This window comes from Boleophthalmus pectinirostris, unplaced genomic scaffold (assembly GCF_026225935.1).
Source record: "Boleophthalmus pectinirostris isolate CB_2022bp ecotype Guang Dong unplaced genomic scaffold, ASM2622593v1 HiC_scaffold_2, whole genome shotgun sequence".
NCBI classification, from domain to species: domain Eukaryota; kingdom Metazoa; phylum Chordata; class Actinopteri; order Gobiiformes; family Gobiidae; genus Boleophthalmus; species Boleophthalmus pectinirostris.
In genome coordinates, this window is record NW_026571152.1 from 23460416 (window position 1) to 23485992 (window position 25577).

A 25577-nucleotide genomic window follows, 5' to 3' on the forward strand; every position below is an offset into this window, starting at 1 on the left:
ACTGTCAGAAAGTACAAAATAATATTGCCATGCACTTTAAGATGTCACTGAGAACTCTGAATGATCATTGCTTTTGTTTTAGTCTTTTTTTTAAGTTGACAAAATTGCTGCAAATATGAATCAGCATGCTTCTAGGGCAAAACACAGTCACTGATATTGTCTCTTGTATTTGGTAGCAACATCACTAAAACCACTTTTTGCAACAAGAAACATTAAATGCCACAATAGCTCTGCCGTAGGACCTGTTGAACAGTGACAAAATCTCATGAAAGCTGCACCAAACTTAAGTCAAAGCGAAGGGAGCTGCCACACGGTGCTGGAGGGGGCCCCCTTTATCTGCATAGTAAACATTACAATTGCGCGTCGAGTTCCCAGTGAAACAATGACTCAGCAAACCTAGGGTCATAGGAGGAAACTGAGGATGAGAGCCAGTACTAAACATGGAGCAGATGGCAGGGAGGAGGTGGAGCGAGGTTAGCGCTGGTTAGCAGTGGCTGTGTCTTTGGTGTATGCTCAAAGCTAAGAACAGTGAAGACAGAAGGACTGAGAGCTGTGCAGCATGTGGTAGTGGACACAAGGAGGCGCAGGGTAAAGCTAAGGCCACTCGTGGTGATAGCGCCGCCCGTTTTTCTTCCTCTCCTTCTGCAGGTGCTCTAGCTCAGCTTCGTACATCATCTCCTGCATCAGGTACTTCTCGCGTCTCATGCGGTCGCACAGGTCCTTGGGCATGTCCGGGATGAGGTATGCGATGAAAGACTTGATCCCAAACACCAGGTGCTGAGGGAGCAATAAATAAATTATGTATATGTTAGCTTCAAGGCTGCTCATACATATCAGAAGCAACATATTGGACAGGGGATGCTAACGTGCGTTGACTGCAATAAGACATCCAATAAGATCTAGTACATTCACAGGGTTAATCCTGTGGTTAGGCTGAGTGCAACTATCCAAAATCATTTAGTTAGTTGAAACCTTTTGTGAAATTTGTAAGACCACTCACCAAGCTTATTCAAAACCCACAGAGCATTTATAGAGCCACTAAACACAATACAATGAAATAGAATTGCATATTTATGCTGAGGATGTAGTAAAAAAAAATGTATACGGTTGACTGTTGATAAACAAGAGTTGGCAGTAATTGTTGTAATAACAGTATTATTAGCATGTAAGTAGAGGTTTTATGCAATTAAGTGATTTGTATTTAATTTCCCTTTTACTTAATGACTGCATTTACAGAGCTTGAATACAAAGTTGGAGCACTTCCACCATCACTGGTTTCCATACATATAAATGGTTGCAAAGATCTCACCTCAAAGACTATAATGAAGGCCAGTCTGGCAGCCAGGACGTGCCAGAACTGTAGAGTGAACTCATATGGGACTGGGCTCCAGGGGGAGGCTCTGTAGTCCCTGTACCGACAGTATCTGAACTGACTACTGTTGGTCTGCCCCATGTCGAATACAGACAAACTGCTGTTCATGTACCCTCGCAAACACCTACAGGACAAACTGTGTTAAAACAAGGCCTGAACAGTGCCAAATGTGTGTCAAGGTTTCACAGTGCTTACTCATTCTCGTGGTGACTCCCCTTATCGGCACAGGGGCCATATTTGAAGGCGTAGACGAAGCGTGGTATGTAGTCAGAGGTGATGGCAATGACAAAGGCATTGGTGATGACAGCCAAGACTCCAATTCCCTCCAGTATGCCATGCCAAATACCTAAAGTATAAATCAACATTGTAAGAAACCAAGGTAGTTCAAATAAATGGCCTTTTCACCTAGACGTCTTTCTAAACTAATCTTATCATTTCTAGAACAGCATTCAGTATTTTATTTATTGTATTTTCCCTTTATTTAAACAAAATGGTCCCACTGTCATCTCAGGGGAGTTATGGCCCCATTGGGGAACCAATTGTACATGGGAAAGAACCTAAAGGAAACCTTAGAGGAAACATTTAAATTTTTCAGTGATTCTCCATAGATTAAATTTTATTAAAAATGTAATGATTAAAGGCCCTATATTATGCATAACTGTCTCTTGTGAGCCTTTAGTCATGTTACAATGTTGTTACCTCCTCAAAAACACACCTGGAGTTGTGTTTTGTTTCATTCACACACTCAAAAAAATAGCATAATATGAGCGCTTTAATCAATCATGAGATTTTAATTCTATTCGTGAAATAATGCTGAAAATATTAACCCTGTTAAAAGCAAAGTCACAGTAACAAAGTCATTTTTGTGATAAATGACTATATCTTTTAAGTGATAAACAACAGACAAAAGCTTTTATTCTTAATCCTCGATAAATTACACTAAATTGTCTTCATTACTGCTGAGGCTTTTTCTTAGCGTTGGTTTTCTTAATTACATTCCCTGAATTACAGAGGACTATGCCACAAGATGCTTTTGAAACATATTGTACGACAGTGTGTTTGTCATAGCAGAGGGAGGAGTGGCATATGGCCACGGGATACAGGACCATATGAATCTCCATAGGACGGAAAATGCTTGCGTGCCTGTTACTCTTGGAAAAATCTACTGTGATGTAAAAATAGACATTGTTTTGTATTATGTCAGATATGGAGGGGGCTTGGCAGATTGAACCAACCTATGTCTGTTGCCCGGGCTGGCATAGGACGCCTCCACTGGGTGACAAACTTGTAGGCATCAAGTCGGATCTCAATAATATTGTTTAGGAGAGCGAGAAGAGGAGCCAGGGGGAAAGCGGCTACAAAGATGGTGGTGAAGCCAAACTGGAGAACTGAGGACAAAATCACGAATGCATCAGTTAAAGGTCCTATATTATGCACAATCAACTATTGTGAGCTTTTAGCCATGTTACCTGCTCAAAAACATACCTGGAGTTGTGATTTGTTCACATATGCCTGAGTAAATTCAGTATTAATCTGTCTACAACTCCAGATCTCAAAATGCTCTGTTCCTCCATGTGATGTCATGAAGTGTCAGTTGTCAAGTTAACAAATATGTTTTATCTTTAGTTCTGTAGAGATAGGCAATTCCAAGCTGATATTATCCAAATGATTCTAGTGAAGGTGTATGGAGTTTAAAAGCACAGTAGAGCACTTCCTGTATTACCACATGACATCACAAAGTAGAACAGAGCAATTTTCAATTTGAGAGAGACCAATATATCGAGCTGATTTTGATTTACCCAACTTATATGATATGTATGGGTGACACACTAAAACAACAAATACATTAAAAAAGAATATACACATCGAGTATTATTTTTGCCTTTGAATTTCTTGTTTTTCCCACTAATTGTAACCAAACTTGGGTACTGAATGTGACTCTCGTCCTTTTGTATGTAACAAACAGTTGTTTTTGGTCAATGTTACATGCGAAAAAGAGTGGGCTTAAATAAGCTTTTGCATCTGCTTACTTCTTTTGAGTACTGCTGTGCCACTTTTTCTGTACTATTTATTTTAAAAATGTTTTAGTGAAATGAAATGGTATATTATTGCAAGGCGCATTTTTACATTTATAAAAGTATAAAAATATTTCAATGATGACACTTAAATATCTATAAGCTAAAGCCCCCCTCTTCCACCTATGACCAATAGCCATTTAGTGCAGTAATTATTTTTTATGGGCTCAAGTTTACAAAATATCCTCCTATGAGAGAAAGAGACAGGACATAAAGCTGTACAATAAATATCAGATGTAGTAAAACTGTGGACCCAGAGTCTGCCAGGTTAATTGCTTGTAAATGTTCAATAGATTTTTCTTTTAAATACAGATCAGATCTAGAATGGCATTAATAAAGTGGGCCTGTCATGATAATTATTGTATCGACTGATCGTTCAATATGTTAGATGAAACAATATATTTTGGGGTTCAATATTTATCATGGTACTTTTTTATCTGCAATAGTTTTTTGCAGTTTTTATGTAATGTAAGATTTGAGCTATAGAGAATAGTATAAATAACTTATATGTCTAATTATGGATCATTCTGGCATTTATTTATTGCAGCCCATCTCTTTTAATGATACTGTCTGTTTAAAAATGGTTTACTGGCAATATCTTGCTTTATGTCTGTCATAAAGTAGTTTCAATATTAATGTTTATCTCAGTATATCTCTGGAGCAATATATCATGCTTCAAAATTTGTTATCATGACAGGCCAATAAAATACCCATTTCCAAGTATTCATCCACTAGTCCGTGTGCGTTCATGGGCTGAAGGTTCCAGTCCTTATCCCACTGTGGAAGTTGAGCCTTGTTATCTATGCTTTGCCCTCCACCGCCTCCTTTTTTCATCTTCCTCCGAGACCACCAGTTCTGTAGCAATCTGAAAGTACAGTGTAAGTAGCCGGTAACTGACAGCACAGAGCAATTATTTCTGACAATCCAGCAAACTCAGCAAAAACGTGCTGCTAAGCCCTCACAAAGAGTTTTGATGTGTCTTTCATATGATAATGACCAAAAAAGACAAAAGGTATGAGGAAAATTACATAAGCTTGAACAAAATGCCACATGAATTTTACAACACTTATGGTTAACAATAGCCCCCCACATGTGCTGAATAGAAGCATGTCACATTGAAATTACTTACGGATAACCAAGCTCCATAAAGTTGTTCCAGATTTGCTTGAAAAACATTATGACTCCCATTTGCAGGCATAAATCAATCAAACAGCCACTGGGGTGACACTGGAATAAACAAATGGGAATAATTTACTGTAAAATCCATATTTCATGCTTGATCATGCTAATCTGTGGGCGACTCAGTCACGTGCGACATCCCATTTGGGCTTTGATCATTATAATGGTGAATCCTGGTAATTATATGGGAGATTAATGGGCCCTACTGGTGATTGTCAGTAATATGATTGGACCTGATATAGCCCTACACTGTAAAAAGTAATATCTAAGTGAGTACAAATTACTCAAATTAATCAAGAAGATTTAACTTGATTTGAGTAGATTTCAAAGATTTAACTTGACAAATTATCTACCAATGGAGAATTTTTTCTTAATTTAAACAACATATGACTATGAGTTTGTGTTTTTCTTATCCTCAGTGTATTTCAGATGTATTTTCCTATTTCAGTTGGAAAAAGATTTGTGCCATTTGCAGATAATTTGACTTGTGAAATTTATTCAGATCAATATAACATTTTCTTAAATCAAGTAATTTTAACTTGGCAAGATTTTAGTTTTTTTAGTATGTGCCTCTGTCAGCAGAACAGGACGTTCACATTGTGATGGCTAATTGCACTCACCTCCTCCAGTCTCCATCGATTAAAGAGTTTATTGTATTTTCCAGGCCTGCCAGCAAACCTGAAACAATTGAGAGAACTGATTCAATCAGAGAAAACTAATGAACTCTGAGTGGAAAAAGATTACATTAACTGTGACGATTGTGTCCATCACATTTATCGTGCACATGCCGAAACAAAATGCCCTAAAAAATAGCTATGAAACCAGAGGGGAGGCATTTTTGTATTTTTCCCAATAAAAAAAATAAACAATACATACACAGTATGTAATGTAACCAACGAAATAATTGAAAAACAAGAAACTAAGGTTAAAACAGTTTATAGTGCCCTATATGTCCTTGCGGTTGTTTTTAAGATCTCATACTCTCACGTTGAGCTTTTTGCTCATGTTTTTCCAATGTGTTTTATTTTTTACTTCAAATGGCAAATAAACTAACCTTATCTAACTTGTTTACTGCGTATATAATACATATACCTACATTCTGTATGTCACTACATCATTTGTTCATTGTCAGGTTTTATGTATAGACAATAAAACAGATAATAAAAGATTACAACATAGTGGATTCTTGAATTATGTTGTTTTTGAGGTTTCAATACACTTCAGTGCAATTCTCTGCCTTGGCCATAGCAGGAAGCACAATGATTTTTGGCTGAGGTCACAACAGGAGAGCTTGTTTTATAATGCATCATGGTTGCCTCGTTAAAGTCGATGCAAAGAGGAATATAATTCATAGTTTATGGCAGATAGCAGCCTACCTTCCCAGAAAGAAGGCGATATAAAAAGTTGAACTGTTCAAATTCACAAACTGAAACAAAAACATCTTGAGAGCAAAGCTGTTTTCCCATTCAGATTCAGTCCGTGGGTGCTCTGAAGGAGAATAAAACATGAATATGACCATCTGGAAGCAGGACATGATAAAGATGTAAAAGCATGCATTATGTTGATTACACTCACCTAAATTAGTCAGCAGATATGACACCTTCTCATAAACCTGGAGGCAAACATGGCAATGGTAATTAGATTTAGATTATAAGAGACAAGACAAATGAGACAATCCCTGGTAAAAACTATTCTTGAAAAATGTATTTAAAGTAATTTCCCTTGTGAATCAAAAGAGTTTGTCTAAGTCTATGTCTTATAGTTTCTGGTTTGATTTAACTGTCCTATCCTTGATCAGTTCAAGTGTATAATCTATTTTGGTCTCCAACAAAACAAATTGGTGAAGTTGTCTGAAAGGTTTTGCTCTTGAACGGGTCAGTGTAATCCCTCATTTGTCCAGACCTAATCCAAGGTAGACACTTCTGAAGATGGCTTCCAGCTAGCAGTCGAAACATGTCAAGGTAAATACATCTCACTGAAAGTTGTCTAACCAAAGGAACAGAAGAGATAAACAAGGTAGAAGAGTTTCAAACGCAAACATCTGGAAACTGTTTTTCTGAAATCAAGACATTTCGACTGTCATCCAGAAGCCATTTTCAAACACTGAAAATTGAAATGTCATGATTTTAAAAACCCAAACCAGACGACTACCTTTGAAAACTTTTCTACCTTGCTCTTGAATTGTTTCTAATAGTTATTCAGAACATTTCTTTTAATCTAATTTGACACAAGAAGTAATTTTCTATTCTCTATTTAATTCAGCTGAAAATACAGTAATAAATCAGAGATGTATTGAACATTTTGTGTCCAGACAGCAGAACTAGCACAGACACGCACCACATTGAGAGACATGATGATCATAAAGTTGATGCAGACACCGGTGCCGGAGGTTGCAAACTGCCAGTTCTTCTTCACGAAATGCCAGTTGAAGGAAGCAAATGTCTTCATAGCAATGAGCCGAAAAACCACCACGGCAAACACAGCAGCTAAAACCAGTGAGATCTGCAGTCAAATGAGAAACAGAATCATGTATGCTTTATTTGTCCATGGGTCTGTTTTTAGACTTACACAAATATAGAGACAAGGCCAAACTATAAAATATACCAGATGTTTAAAAGAAATATTAATATTGCTCTAAATCTACAAAGTCAATAAACTTTTGGAGCTGGAGCTAGACAGTTAAAATGATAAATAACATTCCTTGCATGGATAGTGTCATAACTATGAGCTTCCTCCCTAAACACATTCTAGGGTGAAATTATGTTTATCTAATAGTTTAAAGTCTTGTAGGTAGACATAATATTTCAAAGCTAAAGAGACTGATTGGCAAAAATGCTTCGAAAATGAATATTCTGACAAAATCTTTTTTTACAGTACATCTCAGTCATGATTGAGTTCTTAAGTAATTATTATTGACTAAAATGTAAGCCTATTTTTTTATTTGTATAACAATTAAAAACTCAATTAAAGCTAAGTGTGACATAAAATAACACCATTTATCCAGTAGGGGGAGTTGTTATGCTATCACTGCTGCGTCTTGCTCTTGCTCAGATGGCAGTGTGCAATATGTGCTCCATCTCTCTCAACAGATAAACCACAAAAGCGAAGATTAAAAAGATCAGTGCATTTACCATGAAGAATATTCCAGACACCGATAGCATTAGACGGCTGACTTTATCTGGGAGAGGCTGGAAAGGCTCAGGTTTTCCAGATATGGGGTTCACTCTCTCCACTCGGGAATATTTGGCTTCAAACTGTGGCCGCAGCTCCTCCTGATTGCACAACGCACACATTCACAGCACATGTCTGAGTGAACTATTGTTGAACCAGGGCTGTATTCACCACAGTCACCTGCAGAGCTAATCATAGGGCAACTGATCTATTAGTAGATATTGCTGACGTACTTCTTCTTCCTCCCAATCAATGAGATCCCAGTCATAAGTCAGCTCCGCTCTCCTCCTCTTCCAGAACTCCAGGAATACCGTGGCTACAAAAGACATAACAGGACACAACAGCATTAATCAATCTCATTACTGACCACTACTGATGTTAAAATGTAACACGTAATAGCCAATCGGGCGCAGATTGCAGGAGTGTCTTTGAAGTACAGGTTGACATGGTGCTTGGTGAAGTGTCAAATATGTTGCTACATTGACTGTTGTGAGCTTCAAGCCATGTTAGAGTTGGAGTTTAAAAACACAGTGGCATTTCCTGCATTACCACATGTCATCACAATGTGGAACAGAGTGTTTTCTGGTTGATAGAAACCTAAATTTGCAGGGTTTGAGTGTTAAACATGTGTGAATGAAACAACAAATCTCGGGGTATGTTTTCGACTAGGAAACAACATTATAACAGAGGCCAGAAAACAGCGTAATATGGGCCCTTTAAAGAATCCGATTACAACCACTGGGTTATGGGAGTCTTTGTGATGGACTATGTGGGGAAAGTGCCACAGAGCAAATAGGTTTTACTAGTACAATGTTCCCCGCAAAGTCTCTGTCCTCCAAGATCCATTTTATGCGCTGCGACTTCAAAAGTACAGCTTATTGTTGGCAGACTTTAGACTAGAGGCACAGCTTCTCTTTGTTCCACGCTTCTCCACTGTAATGAGGATTGTATTTTCTTCCCATGCGTTAAGGTTGAGAGAAGATACATGATACTACTAGAACAACAGTAGTGTGGGATGGCTGCATATCTATTTCACATCACGTATATGGCTATATGTGGTTTTCACTATCATGCATATATTATACAGGGAAAATATTGTCCTATGCATACATACAAGCACATTGCAGCATGTTACGTCAATTAGAAACAAGGGTACATTCTTGTTGATGGCTATAGAGATCAATTGTCAGGTGCCATTATATAAACACTAAAACCTGAGCATTGAGTATATTATAACACTGGTATTTAATTAAGTCTGGTCCTTACATCTGTGGTTTATTAAATGTTTGATGAGCCCATTCATAAAATACATCAAACAGGAAACAAGTAAAGGTGTAACATTATGCGTGGAGGGTCTGCCGCCTTATTGCCTCCATGGAGATGTTACTGCCATACATAATATTTTCCTTTTACTGTTTTGACATTCATTTGAGCTTTCTCCATAGAGATGAGCAGGTGGATCTAGAGAGGAAATCTTGCTCACTGTAAGAAGGCATATTTATTTTTAGAGCAATGAAAACAACTGTAATTGAAAAGTGCAAGTTATATCAATTTAATGCCGTAACGTGAAATATTACAGACAGAGCACTACTATTCATATAAGACAAGCAAGTGGCAGATACTTCAGTGGCAGAAAATGTTTATAGTGCACCATTAATTGACTAACACATATACTGTAGAACTTTCTAACCCTAGGAGTGAACCAGAAGATCTAAAAAAAAAAAAAAAAACTAAATAAAAAACACTAATGCCCAAGAGTTGCAACTTTTTCATATTCTGTACAATGAGTCCCTTGGGATAGCTTGTTTACCTCCATTACAAGCACAAAAATGCAGCAGACCTTGAGTGCACTCCACTGTGTTGTATCTCCTTTGGTCTAAAATTGCCAAAAAGTCCCTCCCACTGAAGTCCCGGGCACTGTCAGAGAGGCGGCATGGACCCCTTTCAACTTGGCAGAGCCTGACCTGCATTTTTCCCACTTTAAATGGTCACAGTGTTCTTGTTGAAAGCAGGCTGTAATTTAGCACTGGGTCAACAAATGAACACTTACATTTTAAGTCTATGTTATAATGAAACCAGCTGGTAGAACTTGCGCATAGTCACACAGCATGCAACAAAGCATTGACAGTTTGAGTGATAAGGTCCCCCAGCAAGGAAATTATCGTACTTATTGAATTGGCACATAAGGGGAAAGAAGATGAAATCCAATGAGAAACACTCAGAATCAATTTGGGACTCTAAGAGGATTTGAGATACAAGTAAATTCTCTAGTGAAGGATGAATGTTTTTTAAGAGTGGGAAGCGGTTTGAAGAGCAAGTACAGATGAGATTACTTTCAACTATAGTAGAATCTATAGTAGGAAGTAACTGCAAAGATTCAATGTTCAAGGTGTATTGGATGATGGCTACTTACCCCAAATAGCCATGAAGATTGCAAAAAACACAGTCCCTCCATTGTCAAATAAATGGGTAACCTGACAATGATAGACAAATATAAATGACAATTGAAAATAACAATTTAATAATACAGTACCCCTGGACCTAAACTTCACCTAAATTAGCCTATATAGAGAAAGAACAAAGGCTTAATTCATAATGAACCACTTGTTTATTGATTTAATGATTCAGATTTGCAAACAACTTAAGATCTTAGGAGGTTAGCAGGTTACAGTTATAGTAGTTACTAAATCTGATTCTTAATCAACTATTTAATTCTGAATTAAGTCTTTGATAATACTTTAATATGGCTGGATATAAGTGTTGTAGTACTTATAAATTGTTTCCCATTATATAAAAGATGGGAAAAAGTGTTATACAATGTGAATAGGTGAGAATAGAGAATGGTGAAATATTGTGAAAACTGCACTGACCTTTGCATACACACAGCTGTCACTCAAAGTCCACGGCTCGCAGTTATCATCGCACATGGGACACATGATGGTTGTGTTGGCTTCACAGATCTCTTTGCTGTGGAGACAAATAATGAGTATCAACCATATATAAAACTAAATGGATTTCAGTGTGACTTTATGTACTTTTCTGACCTGACTTGACTGGAGTCCATAGTGAAGAGACCATAAAGGAAGACAAAAAGCCCAACTAGAGCAGCTGGGATTAACATGCCCGTGTACCAGCCCAGCCAGGCAAAGTACAGACCAATCTTCTCTCCAAAATACCTCCTGGGGGGCAAAGAACAGAGGTCAGAGTTCACGTAAACCTGTTCAGTTACACCTGCTCCTTTGCGCTGTGGTGGCATCCAGTGTACTAGCCTTAAAGGGTTAATGAAAGGGGCTGTTGTAGGTATGAAAGGTCAGTGTGAGAGGCACAGTGGTGGGAAATGGATTAATGCTGCGATCCCTAAACGGCCATGAAGGTGCCCTTGAGCAAGATGCTTATGTAAGAACGTGAAGGAAACAGCACAGTGAAATAACACATCAGGCTCAACTCCCCGGTGTATACAGTGTGTTATGGTAGATTAACAAAGTGCTAGGACAAGGCTCTGATGCACTGTGTTGACAACAGTGCTTTACACCTCCCTGTCTGTAAAGCCAGCGGTGTAAAAGTGAAGCTTTAATTAAAACATAATTAACTTTACCTTTTCATAAAATAACATCAGATTTATTCACATACCACTTTAGCACAGTGATGGACACTTTAATTATACTTGGATTGCATTGCAGCACAATCTATTTTTCATTGTTAATATCTTGAATCAGGTCCCATTGTTGCTTGAATTCTCACATGTGCGTTCAAATTGCCCGATTCCCAGCAATAGCCTGTCTCCATTATGCGATTAATATCATCCGTGTGTGTCAGAAATATGGCTATGGACAGCATGCTGTGAGCCCAACCAAAGCTAAAAATAATAATGTCCATGCCAGAGCCGACCAACCCCAGTGTTGCCTCTTGTTTTATGAATCATACAGTGAAAACAGTGTGTGGTTTGAGGGGCACTTAAGTATTTTCCAGTCTGTTTCCAGTCTCACTGCTGAGCTAAGCTAATTGCTTCCTGACTCGGGCTCTTTACATAAAACACAGACACAAGGGTAGTGTCAATCTCATTCATCAGCTGACAAGAGCAAAAACACATTTCCACAATGGATGGATGTTAGAAAACCTCCAGTTAAAGCCCATTTTTAAAGGTAAAAAGTAATGCTATAAAAAGAAAAAAAATAGACCATATAGTGGAAGATAACACTAAAATTGGTTCCAAATTTCACCAGTATATGGATCCTTAGCCATGAAGCCCTGTGAACTGTAGATACCATTAAAGCAATTATGCAGCAAGCTTAAGGTATTCAGTTCATTTTTCATGATTTCCTAACCCAAGCAATTATTTAAATTTATAAATGAATTCACCCAAACCTCAAGTCACCAAGTCACCAGCCCCAGATACACTAGGCAGTTATATGAAGCCTCTTATTTAAAGAGAGGCCCCTAACCTTGACCACTACAAAATGTTTATATATAACTTTAAAACAGCAAAATCCAAGACACTCCTTTATTATAAACACAGGACTTGTGTTTTGGCCATGTGAGGCCTACTTCAGGACATAAGACGCCAGTTGCTTTTAAATAGATCAACGGCAGTCACATGATGAAGTCACGTGACACAATTAAGAAACAACAACAACACTCATTCTGATCCCCGACTGAACAAAAGAATTATATATTATAAATTACTCACTGTTTAATAAGATGTATAGGCACTTTCTGTTATTGTCTTTTCTTTATTGTTTATGTTGTTACCTGAACACTTGATTGACTCACTGAAGCACCCATCTTTCTAATAAATGTTTATATATATTCCAATATGCTGTACCTTATGAGGTCCAGAGGCTGGTATTTGTACCACAGTCCCCATCGGGCCCAGCGCTCATACAGAAGGTGCCTGTGATTCTGTGCTCCATGTGTTTTAATGGGATGTCTGCTCTTGTATCCGCCCTTTTATCATAAGAAAGCAAGACATTAAAAAGGGTTTACTATGAATAATGTCCAACAATATAGAAGCACTTACCTCATGGGGAGGAAATGCAGCCTCGTATGTGTTGTTGCCCAATAGCCGGTTGATACCTGAAATGGAATAAAACACATTTTCTAATCTTTATGGCCTTAACTGCAATAAAAGTAATATTGGAAAGTGAGTTCAAGTCATAATTTAAAAGGGGGTGAACTATAAAGCTAAAAAAAACCCACAGATATACATTAACTGGAATACCAGCAGAACATAGCGCTGTTTATATGTTTGCAAAGTGGTATTTATTTCCAGGTCAGAGAATGAACAAGGCAAAAAGAGCATTGAATTGATTCCACCAGTATTTTCTTCAGGCCAAGACAGTATAAGAGAGTAATGAAAGACAGTTTTTCAAAGCACAATAGAGCATTGTTGGATTTTCCTCGACTGCCTGTGTTGATACGGTCTGCTAAAAGATTTTCCACTTGTGCCTCTGAGCGGATCTTTGTTTGGAAGTGAAGTGGTCAGCAGCATTCAAATATTAATGCCCCATCCTTTCAGGGCTTCAAGGCTGAACTTTATAATGCAGTCAGAGTCATGTCGGTCAGAGACGAGAGGGGATAGCATGTGAATCTTTAGATGGTAAAGCCCAAAGAGAAAATGAAGATCTTGCTAAGGAAAAAAAAAACAGTTAAATCTCTGGTGGATGATAAATATATGTTAAAATGACCCTAAAATGAGCTCTGAAATATGCTTTTGAATGTCATACGTGAGTTTTAAGTATTGCACAAGAAGTGAATGGATGGTAAAACAAAACAATATATATATATATTTTTTTAGTGAACGAAAGAAGTAGAAGTTCAATAATAAAAGGTTTCGAAAGACCAAAGACAAAGACTCCTCAAAAACTGCAGCTCTAATGAGTGTTATGGACTGCAAGTTTCCAATGTCAGTAGTGGCCAAAGGAAGTAACAGAGTTAAACAGATATCAATGAAGTCAATGCTTCTTGTGTTATAAATATTCACAATGATGCGTTTTGTTTCATACAGGGTTGCGATTTATCAGATCATAATGTTATGCCTGACCAGTATATAGTAACATATATTGTAATAAAATACCAGGGAAAAAGTGCTGCTGCAGAGATAAGCAGTGTCATACCTATCTTTGATTTGCTGTCCTCATATTTTGTGCGCTGGAGGACATGATGAACTATTCTGCTTCGGGTGGAGTTGGAAAAAAACGTCTCTCTGTTGTTGATGGTAAAGCTGGAAGGCACAAAACACAAGTCATTCAGCTGTTCTCCAGTCAACAATACATCAGTGTCACTCAGTCGAGGCCCTGCATAAGCCCCATACAGAATATAGGATGCTTGTTAGAACTCAGTTCACGTTGCTGAAGTTTTTTTCTTTCCCTAGTGTCATTACTTCTAAAGGATGAACAGCTCTGAAACGATCTCTTGACAAATGGGATTACATGACGTCTCCCATCAAAGAGAAATATAATAATGCATACATCTGCAATGCAAGACAATATCGCATTCATAATTGTCACTTGGCCCAAAGCTATCAAAAATATACAATGATAAAATGTTAAAATTCCTTCTTGATTATAATGTCAGAATTTCAATAATGCTCACAGGCATGGTAAAATATAAGGACAAAATATGACTTGGTGGGGGAGTTCTATTCAAAAAGCACCGCTTTGTTTCCCATCTTCTGTTTATTTAATCACAAAATCATGTACTCTAGTTCTACTTTCACACAAAGTTAATCCTGTATTGTTTTTCAGCACAGCCATAAATCTTTCATTTCTTTCCTTCTCATTCTGCAAAGCTCTTCTCCCTGGCATATTTTAACTTCCCTCAAAGTCAAAATATTCCATATCCCATCTATACATATTTGAATAAGCGTAATTCTGCAAGCAATCAAATACCTCAAAGAAACCATTTTTAGGTTTTAGGTTGCCATATTTCTCTTTTTATCTTGCCGCAACCTGCAAGACAGAGGCACAGCTGAATCTGGAAGCATAAACTACATCTGTCAGTTGAAGTCACAGTTTCCTCTTTGCTCCCTATAGCTTACAAATGTGTTTTACAAAGTGTGAAAAATGAAGAAAAATACCCTCATATGAATTAAAAAAAGAAAAACAGAGTCGAGCCCCATCTCAATTTTTTATTTTAATGCATGCTCCTACAGTTGCAGCCATATGTGATTTAACTTGGAGCTAGATTTACTCTACCATCTTGGGTTTTCTCTGCTGACTGGCTCATTAAGTTCTGTTCCAGCATCATACAAATCATCAATCAGTTGAAAAACATTTGTCTGCTATTATATTAAACATAGTTTACAATGCTATACATGATTTAAGCTGTAACTTGTACAATCAAAAAACAAACATATAACTTTTGATTAACCTAAAGGTGCACTATGTAATTTTTCTGGCAAGACCTGGCTGTGTCCATGGACACAGCCATGCCATGTAGATTGCTTTCACTGAAAGGTATCACATTATGGCATTAAACTTGCTTATTATTTCATTATAGGTGTTTTTTTTTTTTTTTTTTTTTTTTTTAACAATAAAACAATACACTGAAAAATATTCATTCTACTGTGAGCGGGCCCACCTCTCCACAGATCGAACCTGTAAATTGGCTTGGTGCTTGTTAGTTTAACATCATACTGTGAAAAATTCCAGGCAAAGCAGCAACATCCCCATGGTGACAGACACAGTGCACCTTTAAGATAAATGTGTGAGCTCCATAGGTTGGGTCTTTTTGCTGCTTTGTCTGTTCAGGGACTTATAGATATAGGTATATATCTATATCTTTTTCCACAAAGGAAATTACTTTTACCTAATTATCTAATATTTTGTGTCTTTTTAGGTACAAGTTATAAATCAATGTTAGACACAGGACTAGTTTCTATGGGCAGAATAGCAAATACCCATGTACTTGAGTGTCTTTTAATGGGGTAGAAAAATTTTATTTCACTAGATAAATGTATATTTGAAGAGCAAAAACATGTAGTTGCAAAAATGGCCAGTGGCTACCTCTCAACTGTTGTGTTATTAATAATATGAGTAGAAGATAGTATCAAATAGCAAAAAAAAAAAGTTTTTGCGAATGAACTCTTTCTATCCATATGGCCTGAAACAACCAGCAAACAGAGTGAAAGGAATAAATATTTAATCAAAGCGTACCTGGCCTCAGACCTACCGGCTGAGCCACCAAGACCATATTAAGCAGTTTATCATCTATTATTCAGTATTGTGTCCTTACTGGTGCAAGCGTGCTCTGCTGAATGGTGCTGTGTAGCAATCTGTCTCCTCCAGATCGGGCAGCGCCTCTTTGTCCAATTTCATAGGATTTCGGGGCAACCAGCTTTTAATCTGTCCACACCTCAGATGGAACCAGCTGTGTAGACACAACATGCATTATTAACACACAGTCATTTTGTATCAACGCCAGAGTAATTCCTGAGTCTGGGAACCACTGATCAAAAATGACAGCCAAAAAGAACTTGCTGAATCCATTCAAAAAAATGATTATTTTTCTATTTTGTGCTCGTAAGTCAGCTGAAGTCTGAAGGCGAGCATTGATTTCCCACTAAAGTGTGTGTGAATGCCCCCATTGGCTCCTCGCTGAAAGATATATTAGACATTACAGTGTGCTCCTCTACAGCTTCCTGATTAATTTGTGAGGTGGCTGCTCAGATATGGATTGAATGAAAATAAATGGGGAAATTCTCAATGCTACAGCTAGTTTTATGCGTATTGTAGCACAGGGAACAGGTGCTGTAAAGGGTGATACGTAACTATTACTGGGACAGGGACCATTTATTTAGCATTAGGCCGACGTTAGCTTGTGACATGCCATTAGTAAACATATAAAGGCTATTTGCCACTTCAATAGCTTTGGTTTTCAGATGAGGACAGAGGAAGCTCACAGAGTAAAAGATGATGGATGTCACTCTTTGCACAACACAGTATTAGTAGTGCTGGTTCTCAAGGTGGATAAGTGATTCTTGTCTCATCTGTGTGTAGGTGTTCACTGAGATTAAGACAATCTGAGAAAATGAGAAATGAAACAGCAGTCACCAACAAATTAAAAGTAAAATTAAAGACAGGCCTATTGATATCTAGGATTATATTTCAAATCTCATGTTCATCTTTGAAGTGTGTAATTTCCCTGCATACAATGATGCTCTAACATGTGACCTAGATAGGCACCGGCACATGTACCCCTTTACCTGTGAAGTCACACTGAAAGTAGGGCACTTCCAAATGTGGTCCTAAATTAGACACAGGTGAGGCTGTGCAACCTGGATTTCAATAGTCTGCATGAGACACTTAATCTTACACCGATCTAGAGTGGCATTGTTTGTTTAAAAAGTAGAATTGTAATGTTGTTACCATCCCAGTTTGTCGATGCCTGATCTCGTCTAATCTCAGACGCTAAAGGTAAGCAGTTTGTGCCTGGTTAGTGCTTGCACTGGAAAACGTTCTTGTTTTTTCTGAGACACTTTACCCACTTTGCCTATGTATGAGTATAGTAAGTGAATATATAGTGTGGTGTTCGCAGAGGCAGATTGAGAAGACTGGCAGTTTTGTTTCCATCAGTATACTCCAAGCAGCTGTGACAACAGCAGTAATTTACTATCACCGAGTGCGGAGTTAATGAATAATGCTGAATTTGTAAATCGACTTTGTGCACCTGGAAAATTGCTATATATAAGACTAACTATTATTAATGTAGTGCTGTTAATAAATCCAATGGTTGAAATAAAAGCCAAAAGAACCCATATATTAGAAACTGTGTTGCTACCACATAGTCATTTCAGTTCCTATTATAGCTCCACAACATTAATCAGATTTTCCTATATTTAAATATTTTAAGATGGTTTTGTTTTGTATCATTAACCCATAAACATGAGCCTAAAGAACATATTTTATTGCATCCATTAGGAGCTTTAGTATACACATACGATATAAATCTTTATTAAACCTCCAGCATTGCTGTGCACTCTGGACAGCTCTCTTAAATAAGATACTTTTCTATTGTATTACACATTGTTCTGGCAACTTTTAACAACTCAACATTAACTGGATTGCAATATAGAAACCATTAAAGTTTTCGGGCATTTTGAGGAAGTTGTATAGTGCGATTTATTTAAAGGAGATTATTGCTCAGGAAAACAGTATAAATAAGTTAAGAGTCTGCACTTGGTGATGCAATGCTTATATAATTAGGCCCTATGTGCTAAGAGATAGTAATATAGATCATTATTATGTGTACAGGCAATCCCATATTTGGGTCTTTTACATGTATTGCCAACAAACTGAAATGTTAAACTAGATGACAAAGTGTACTTAGCACTGGAATGCTTTCATTGTTATGTGAAGTTTATTCATTTTTTGTTCGAACTTCTTCTCCAGTTTCCTCTCAGTAAACAGGAGAAAACTGGAACTTGGACAACACTGCAGCATCACATCAAAGCATATGTCTTTCTAAAAATAGTATGCAAATCATGCTGCATGCCTGAAAGATTAAAAGTATTTTTGAATAAAATAGTGTTGTACAGTTACAACGAGCCTGAGGTGAGCAAACACACTGCTTCCATCTTAAAGGCTAATGCCAGACCTGTGTTGACAGTAGATTTACATAAAGCAGCTCCAAGTGAGATTAACTCTCAGCTAATTAATAAACTGGGATAGAGGGTTACGAGCCAACACTTTCCCAGGGAGTATACTTCACTGTGTTCACTGATAACTACTAGAGCTGCATAGTAAGTAGAATACCCAGTACTCTGCCCCAAGGCAAATTGTCCCACCATACTATGTACTTGCATCTGGCTTACCTGCCCCACTTTTTACTCTTCCGGTCTGTGAAGTAGCACTTTCTCCTAAAAGACACAATTACAAAAGGTACAGGTTAAAGCTGCAATCAAACAATAAAATAACTATTTAATGTCATTTTTACCTAAAAGGCATCCTTATGTTCATTTGTTCTGCATATTTGCAAAGAGCATCCCAAGGAACGTGTATCTTCACAAACATGATGTCATTATTTGTCAATGAAGGCTGAAAAAAAGTGTTATTCTTACATTTTCCATAACAAAAAAAGTCCACATTTTAGCATTTTGAATTTGTTACTTATTTTTACTCTGCCCTTCCTGTTTACATCTTTCCATTTATTTGATCTGATCATATTTACATGTATCATCATCTTACCTCTTTCTCCAACATTAGACCCTCCGCACGAAGGTTTTTCTCAAATGTGCACCGTTTCTCCACCTGAGGACTGGATTTCTTGTAAACCAGGATATAATCTATTCTCTTTTTACCATCTCGGAAAAACAACCCAGATGAATCGGGTGGCACTCCTCCCTGCTGCAGAAGAGGCACATTTTAATTTTAGCTATAATAGAAAAGCAATTAATGTTGTACATTTACCCAAATAAATGTGAATAAACAATTTAACGATATGCACATTTACAAAAAAACATATTTAGTCCCAAAAGATAATAAACCAAATGGAAGAGGTTTATCATTCCATTAAAAGTTATAGCCTATTTCAACAGTAATTGTGTGAGACATCTTTTAACATTCACTGGGAGAGGCAGGTGGAAACAATAAAAATTATATATTTTTTCCACTAGTTAGGATGAAAAGAGTCATAGAAGAGTCATAAAGTTCATGCAATTGTCTTATATGGGCTTAACATCTACATTTTAAAAATACCTGTTACTATATTCATAAGTTTTCATGTTAGTATTTTTGAGATGTGTTCCTGAAATTCAATCCTAAGCAATTGTTCTTGATCCAGACCCAACTGACTCTCTCCATAAGTACGGGTATTGTCCCCAAATGACAGGCCATGTGGATAATTATTTTAAGACACACCAGCTGTGCTAGTGGGTGCAGAGAGCTTTTTTAAGGCACAGATCTGTGTGATCACGCTGGTTTCAGAAGATCAGCAGCACCTTCTGAGTGCTACAGTGGAGAGACACTTCACTCTGTGATAGCAAATCTTAAATTCCCTCTTGAATATGTAAATATTGTGTTGTAAACAAATGTGTTTTTAAAGAAATTTGTTCCATATAATTGTCTTTGGGTGGGTGGGGAGTCTTTGCCTCAAGTGGAGGAGTTCAAGTATCTCGGGGTCTTGTTCACGAGTGAGGGGAGGACGGAACGTGAGATTGACAGGCGGATCGGTGCAGCTTCGGCAGTGATGCGGTCGCTGTATCGGACCGTTGTGGTCCGATACAGCAAGAGGGAGCTGAGCCGAAAGGCGAAGCTCTCGATTTACCGGTCAGTCTTCGTTCCTACTCTCACCTATGGTCATGAGCTCTGGGTAGTGACCGAAAGGACGAGATCGCGGATACAAGCGCTCGAAATGGGTTTCCTCCGCAGGGTGGCTGGGCGCTCCCTTAGAGATAGGGTGAGGAGCTCAGTCACACGGGAGGAGCTCAGAGTAGAGCCGCTGCTCCTCCACGTCGAGAGGAGCCAGTTGAGGTGGCTCGGGCATCTGTTCCGGATGCCTCCTGGGCGCCTCCCTCGGGAGGTGTTCCGGGCATGTCCCACCGGGAGGAGGCCCTGGGGAAGACCCAGGACACGCTGGAGGGACTATGTCTCTCAGCTGGCCTGGGAACGCCTCGGGGTCCCCCCGGAGGAGCTGGAGGATGTGTCTGGGGTGAAGGAAGTCTGGGAGTCCTTGCTTAGGCTGCTGCCCCCGCGACCCGGCCCCGGATAAGCGGATGAAAATGGATGGATGGATGGATAAATGTCTTTGGTCATATTATCTTACAAACCTTTAGAGAATTTGCTCGTGCCTCTAGTTTGGCTCGTGTGATTGATGGTTTGTGCAGCGGTAGTGTCTCGTCTGCCCTGGTCTCACATGGTGTGGCCTCAGACTCTTCTATGTACTGGTCCTTGCCATCCTCTGTAACAAAGAGAACACTATATTCCATTTTCACTGAAGGCAATATTGCTCACTCTCCATTTGCCAACAAAAGCAATTAGATTTGAGTCATTTCACACTGGGCAAGTGAAGAGCAACACCTTGATCTGTGCATTGATATGATTGAGTAAATAATAGCAGATTTAGTATTGCTTCAATCTAAATGTTATGTCAAAATGTACTACTAGTACCTCTGCTACTTTAACTGTCACTGGTTGTTGTAACTCTTATAGAGTCTAGCTCGATACAGCTGAAGTGATTCTAAAACACAGTAGTTGAGTTCCAGAGCCCGCTGTGCACTTTCAGCACAATGAATTCAGTTCATTTTTTATTTGGGTATGACAGTACTGAATGTGTCTGTGTGACTCAGATATCTGGGCGACATGGGAGACTGAAGAGGATCCACAAACTCTGAATGTATAATTGAATAGTTTGAGCGTGGGCTGCTTTTGTTTTCTGACGATCTAAACAAACACAGATCTAAGAAAATAATTGACAAGTCGAATCAGCAGAGGTGAAAATATTTTCAAAATCTCAAGAAAACAGTGCTGTAGCTGTTACTTAATGTACAACTCAAGAAGAAATAAAAGGACACAATTGAATACCAACTGGGCCTGTCACAATAACAAATGTTAAAGCCTGGTATACTGCTACAGAGATATACTGCGATAAAGATAATATTGAAAGTACTTTATGCCACTGACACAATAATAATAAAGCAGGATAGTCCCAGTAAACGATTTTTAAATAGGCTCAATCATAACATGTCTCATACCAATTACCACTACCATTAAGCTGCTGCTCCTTCTATTACAAGACTGTTGATTGCTATAACTAATGCATAACTAATATAAAAATCATTACAACATATTTCTACACACAGTACCTAAAAGTAAAAAGTAACAGTTAAAAGTAGAAATGTATAACAAATGTGCTCTATATTTTACTTAGGTAAATTTCTTAAGTATTTTGTCATTACTGACAATTCCCTTTGCCACACATATAGAAAAGCCTCTACTTTGACGCTGTTTAAACTGAGTCTCAAAACAGTTCTGTTTAGTTGTGCATATGACTGAAAGGTTTAAATTTTTCATTCCGCACTCTTCTCTCTTTAATTTAATGTCTCCCTCTCTTTTAAATTTTATGATGATTATTTATGTTTGATTTGTTTTTATTGTGATTTTAATGTATTTCTTATTCTGTAAAGCACTTTGAATTACTTAGTGTGCGAATTGTGCTATACAAATAAACCTGCCTTGCCTTTTAATTCCTTAGAAAGTAGCTCACAGACTATTTTTATCATCTAGAGAGATCCTTCAACAAAAATACCACTGGTTTGCAGCACGTCGCTTCATCTACATAAAACTCAGCCCACTTTAACACCACGTGGTTCAAACCAAAACAGAGGCGGATGAGGAGAGGAGGGTGTTTCAAGGTTACTTAAATAGATGCTTCACTGGCACGCGCTGCTAAATATTCTACAACATAATTACAAGACCTGTACCACCAACAGACCTCTCTTCACCTCACTGATGTATTGTTCCCTCCCTGATAGCATTCGCCCCTATGTCAAATCCACAGCCTAGTTATTACAATGTACTCTATCAATCTGATCCACCAGTGATGTCTACTATCCAATTTTGCCCTGTGTAGCTTCAAGTATGGGCTGTAGGCTGAAGAAAATACACTGAAAGGGCCAATATTATGCTGTTTCATAAATATAATGTTGTGTTTTGTAGTTGCTATTTAGATGTAAAAAAAAGAAGCATACTATGATGTTGACAATACATTCATGCTACTGTATATTGGATGTAGGGATGTTTTATTTGTATGTGGCCAGGTCTGCTCTCATGTAAAATTCATGGTCCCTTTACTGGCCTGTTTATGTGCATTTTGACAGTTTAATTGGGTAATACTGATGATACTTTCCCAGATGTAAAATGTATTTCTACTAGAATTATTCTGTGTTGGCCTGCAGGGATTGGTTTTGATAGCATAAATCCATAGGTAATGGATTCTCAGTTATAACCTTTTTAATTGCCATCCAAATTACATCTCATGTTTTATAATTTATAAAAAAAAATAAAAGGCATTGGTTATTTTTAATGCATTATAAACTAAAAAATTAAAAGTTGTTGTTTCTCTTTCAATAAAATGTACAGAGAAGTAAATCTAAAAAGATATATTTTTGACTGATCATTATTAAAATTTCATTAAATTATTTCATATTGCCTGAGAATTAATAATTAACTTCTGCAGGAACAAATCAAAAAGGGCTGTAAGATTTATGGATTATCATAAAATTTTAGAAAAGCCATAATTGGACAATGTTGGACTGGGACTTAATGGGAACAGTCCATATTGCCTATTTTTATTGTGAACATTAGAAATTGTGCATTTTATACAATGGTCAAAGGTCAATGAAAATAAGCCTACCACAACATCATGGCATTATGACAAATTCGCCGTCACAGTATCAGAGCAATTACCTGAAATGCTGGAGGTAAGTTGACCCTATAAAGCATTTCTACTTCATAATAAATGCAATCTTCCCTTTGAGCAGCTCCTTCATAAATCTTGTGGGTTAATGGCTGCAGGAAACAGTGCTAGTTTATGCTTTTTAAATGGCGTTACTCCCCACCCAGCAGCCCTCGTGTGCTCAGTGGTACCTGTCTGTGGGGGAAGTAGGCTGCAGGACGTGCTGAAGCTCTGGCTCAAGGTGTCCCCTTCGGGTTTGGGCTCGGGGCTGAGGGGCACGGACAGGAAGTGGTTGAGGTTGATGGGGTGAGTCTGGCTCTGCACCAGACAGGGCAGGCTGCGGCGAGACGGCTTCAGGCTCTTCTCCTTCAGGATCTCGCTGATGCTGGTGTGCATCCCTGTAGTGGAAACAAGGAGGAAATAAACAGTGAATACAGGAGCCAAGGGAGAATCACTGTTTACTGATGAGAACTAATTGGGAAGAGATTATTGGATTTGCTTTATAAAAATGACCAGAGGAAGCAAAGGAATTCATAGGGGAAGCTTTGAAAAAAAATTTATAAATACTGAAAATTAATATTAGGGGATGTATTATGTAAAATAGTATTTTATGAGCTTTTAAGCCCTACCAGTGTTTCCCCATTGTTAGCTTACTCAAAGGTGTATTTCCGTTGAGTCATAATCATATATTTTTCTGCATTCAAGACTTGAGTGCTGAGAAACATTCTGTTTTCACCTACCCCCTATCTCCACTCACTGCTTTGTGGTTATGCAATTATTTAAAAAAAAAAATCTGACTCTGGGTCATACATGTAGGCATGACACATAGCAATTTTTCTACAATAAAACACATAACAATCTGCTGCTTGCTATGGTGTAATGCCATTATGAAGAGGTGTGTCGAATCAGTTCTACAGTTCTGAACAATGAATGGACCCGTATATATTTCTAAGTCAACGTTGTGGTTTGTAATGAACAAAATGTAACATCATGATATGTACAGGATGATTTTAAACAAATGGTATAATACAAAAAAAACTATGAATACATTTAACAAATTAGATCGAAACTAATTTAATACACAAAGAAAATAGTTAATAAAATGTATCTGAGATCATCTACTTTCAAGATTACAAACATCAGGCCCAATCTATTGTACTGAGTAGTTGCCCATCTTAGCAAAGAAACAACGTATTCCTTTTCCCATCGATGTCCATCAACAACATCGATAGATTAGCTTAATGACAGCCACTAAGCTGTAAAAGGCTCATCAAGCAACAATGTTTGGCTACACACAGTCACTGCTGTAATGGAGTGAAACGACACAAAACTTGATCTCCATTGATCTCTATAAAGCAAATTCGAGCTTTTTCATGTTGACAGTGGACACATTTACATTACCAGTAACGATCTGATAACTAGAATAACCAGATAGCCCAATAATTAGACCTGATTAACTGCTGTGTGTTTACATGACCAAGAGAAATCTGATAATCAAAAACACCCAGTAATTGTCAGTTAATTATTAGATATTTTCGAATGATTGTGGTATTGGAAAACAAAGTATAAAAAAACAATTTCTCTTTATTTGTCATCAGTTTACCTTATTTGGATAATTTTCATTGTGAAAATCTGCACAGCTGAGAAAAATTACAAAGAAATAAACTCCTGATGTAATTGCTTACATGACATTTGAATAATCTGATAACTCCAGAAATCAGATAATGATATTGCTGTGCAGGTAAACATAGCTAATTGGCCATTAATTGTCCATTTCCTACCTGTATTTCATCACTGAAATAAATTAAGCATCTAGAAACTGTTTGTTTACTTATCAATACATCTTTTCTCTGGTGCAATTTTCTTGAAAAGGTTTTTTATGGTGTGCCAGCAAAAGAGGGCACTTCAGGCCATCAACAGTGTGTTCCTCAATGGACCAACAGTGATAATGTTTGTCCTTCATACAGAGTGCATTACCACCACTCCCCTCCTTATTCAATCACACAGCTCACTACACCAAGACAAGTGCTTAACAGGGCGACTCCCAAATAGGGCTATGTGATATGTTGACAAAATGGGATTATCTCAAAAACAATAACCAGATAGATTTTTTTTTCTGCAATTCATCAATATACCAAATGCACTAAAATGAGTCTTTAAAGATCCTATATTATGCAAAGTGTACTCTTGTGAGCTTTTGGTCATGTTAGAAGGTTGTTATCTTCTCAAAAAGATACCCAGACTTGTGTTTTGTTTTCTCACATGTTTGGTATGCTCTGATCAACCTTGTGATGTCACCTAGTGGTAGTTTTCAAATTAACAGCCACCTTTTACCCTTTGGTCAGTAAAGATTGGCAATATAAAGAAATCATCCAAATGATACTCATGAA

At 37.7% G+C, this 25577-nt stretch overlaps 1 protein-coding gene across 1 annotated transcript; it reads right to left on the reverse strand.

The window, feature by feature from the left end:
- Positions 1–321: 321 nt before the first annotated feature.
- On the reverse strand, positions 322–23583 carry ano3 (anoctamin 3). Its single transcript, XM_055155115.1, has 24 exons — positions 23379–23583; positions 20561–20691; positions 18981–19139; positions 18730–18830; positions 18608–18652; positions 16030–16164; positions 13911–14017; positions 12815–12870; positions 12620–12741; positions 10842–10976; positions 10668–10764; positions 10211–10271; positions 8031–8113; positions 7758–7898; positions 6964–7128; positions 6202–6238; positions 6003–6114; positions 5247–5304; positions 4577–4674; positions 4158–4312; positions 2608–2760; positions 1568–1718; positions 1310–1496; positions 322–777 (listed from the first exon to the last, which is right to left on the reverse strand). The coding sequence occupies exons 1-24, from the start codon at positions 23581–23583 to the stop codon at positions 595–597; spliced, it is 2877 nt and encodes a 958-aa protein (XP_055011090.1). The 3' UTR covers positions 322–594.
- Between the last annotated feature and the right edge of the window lie 1994 nt (positions 23584–25577).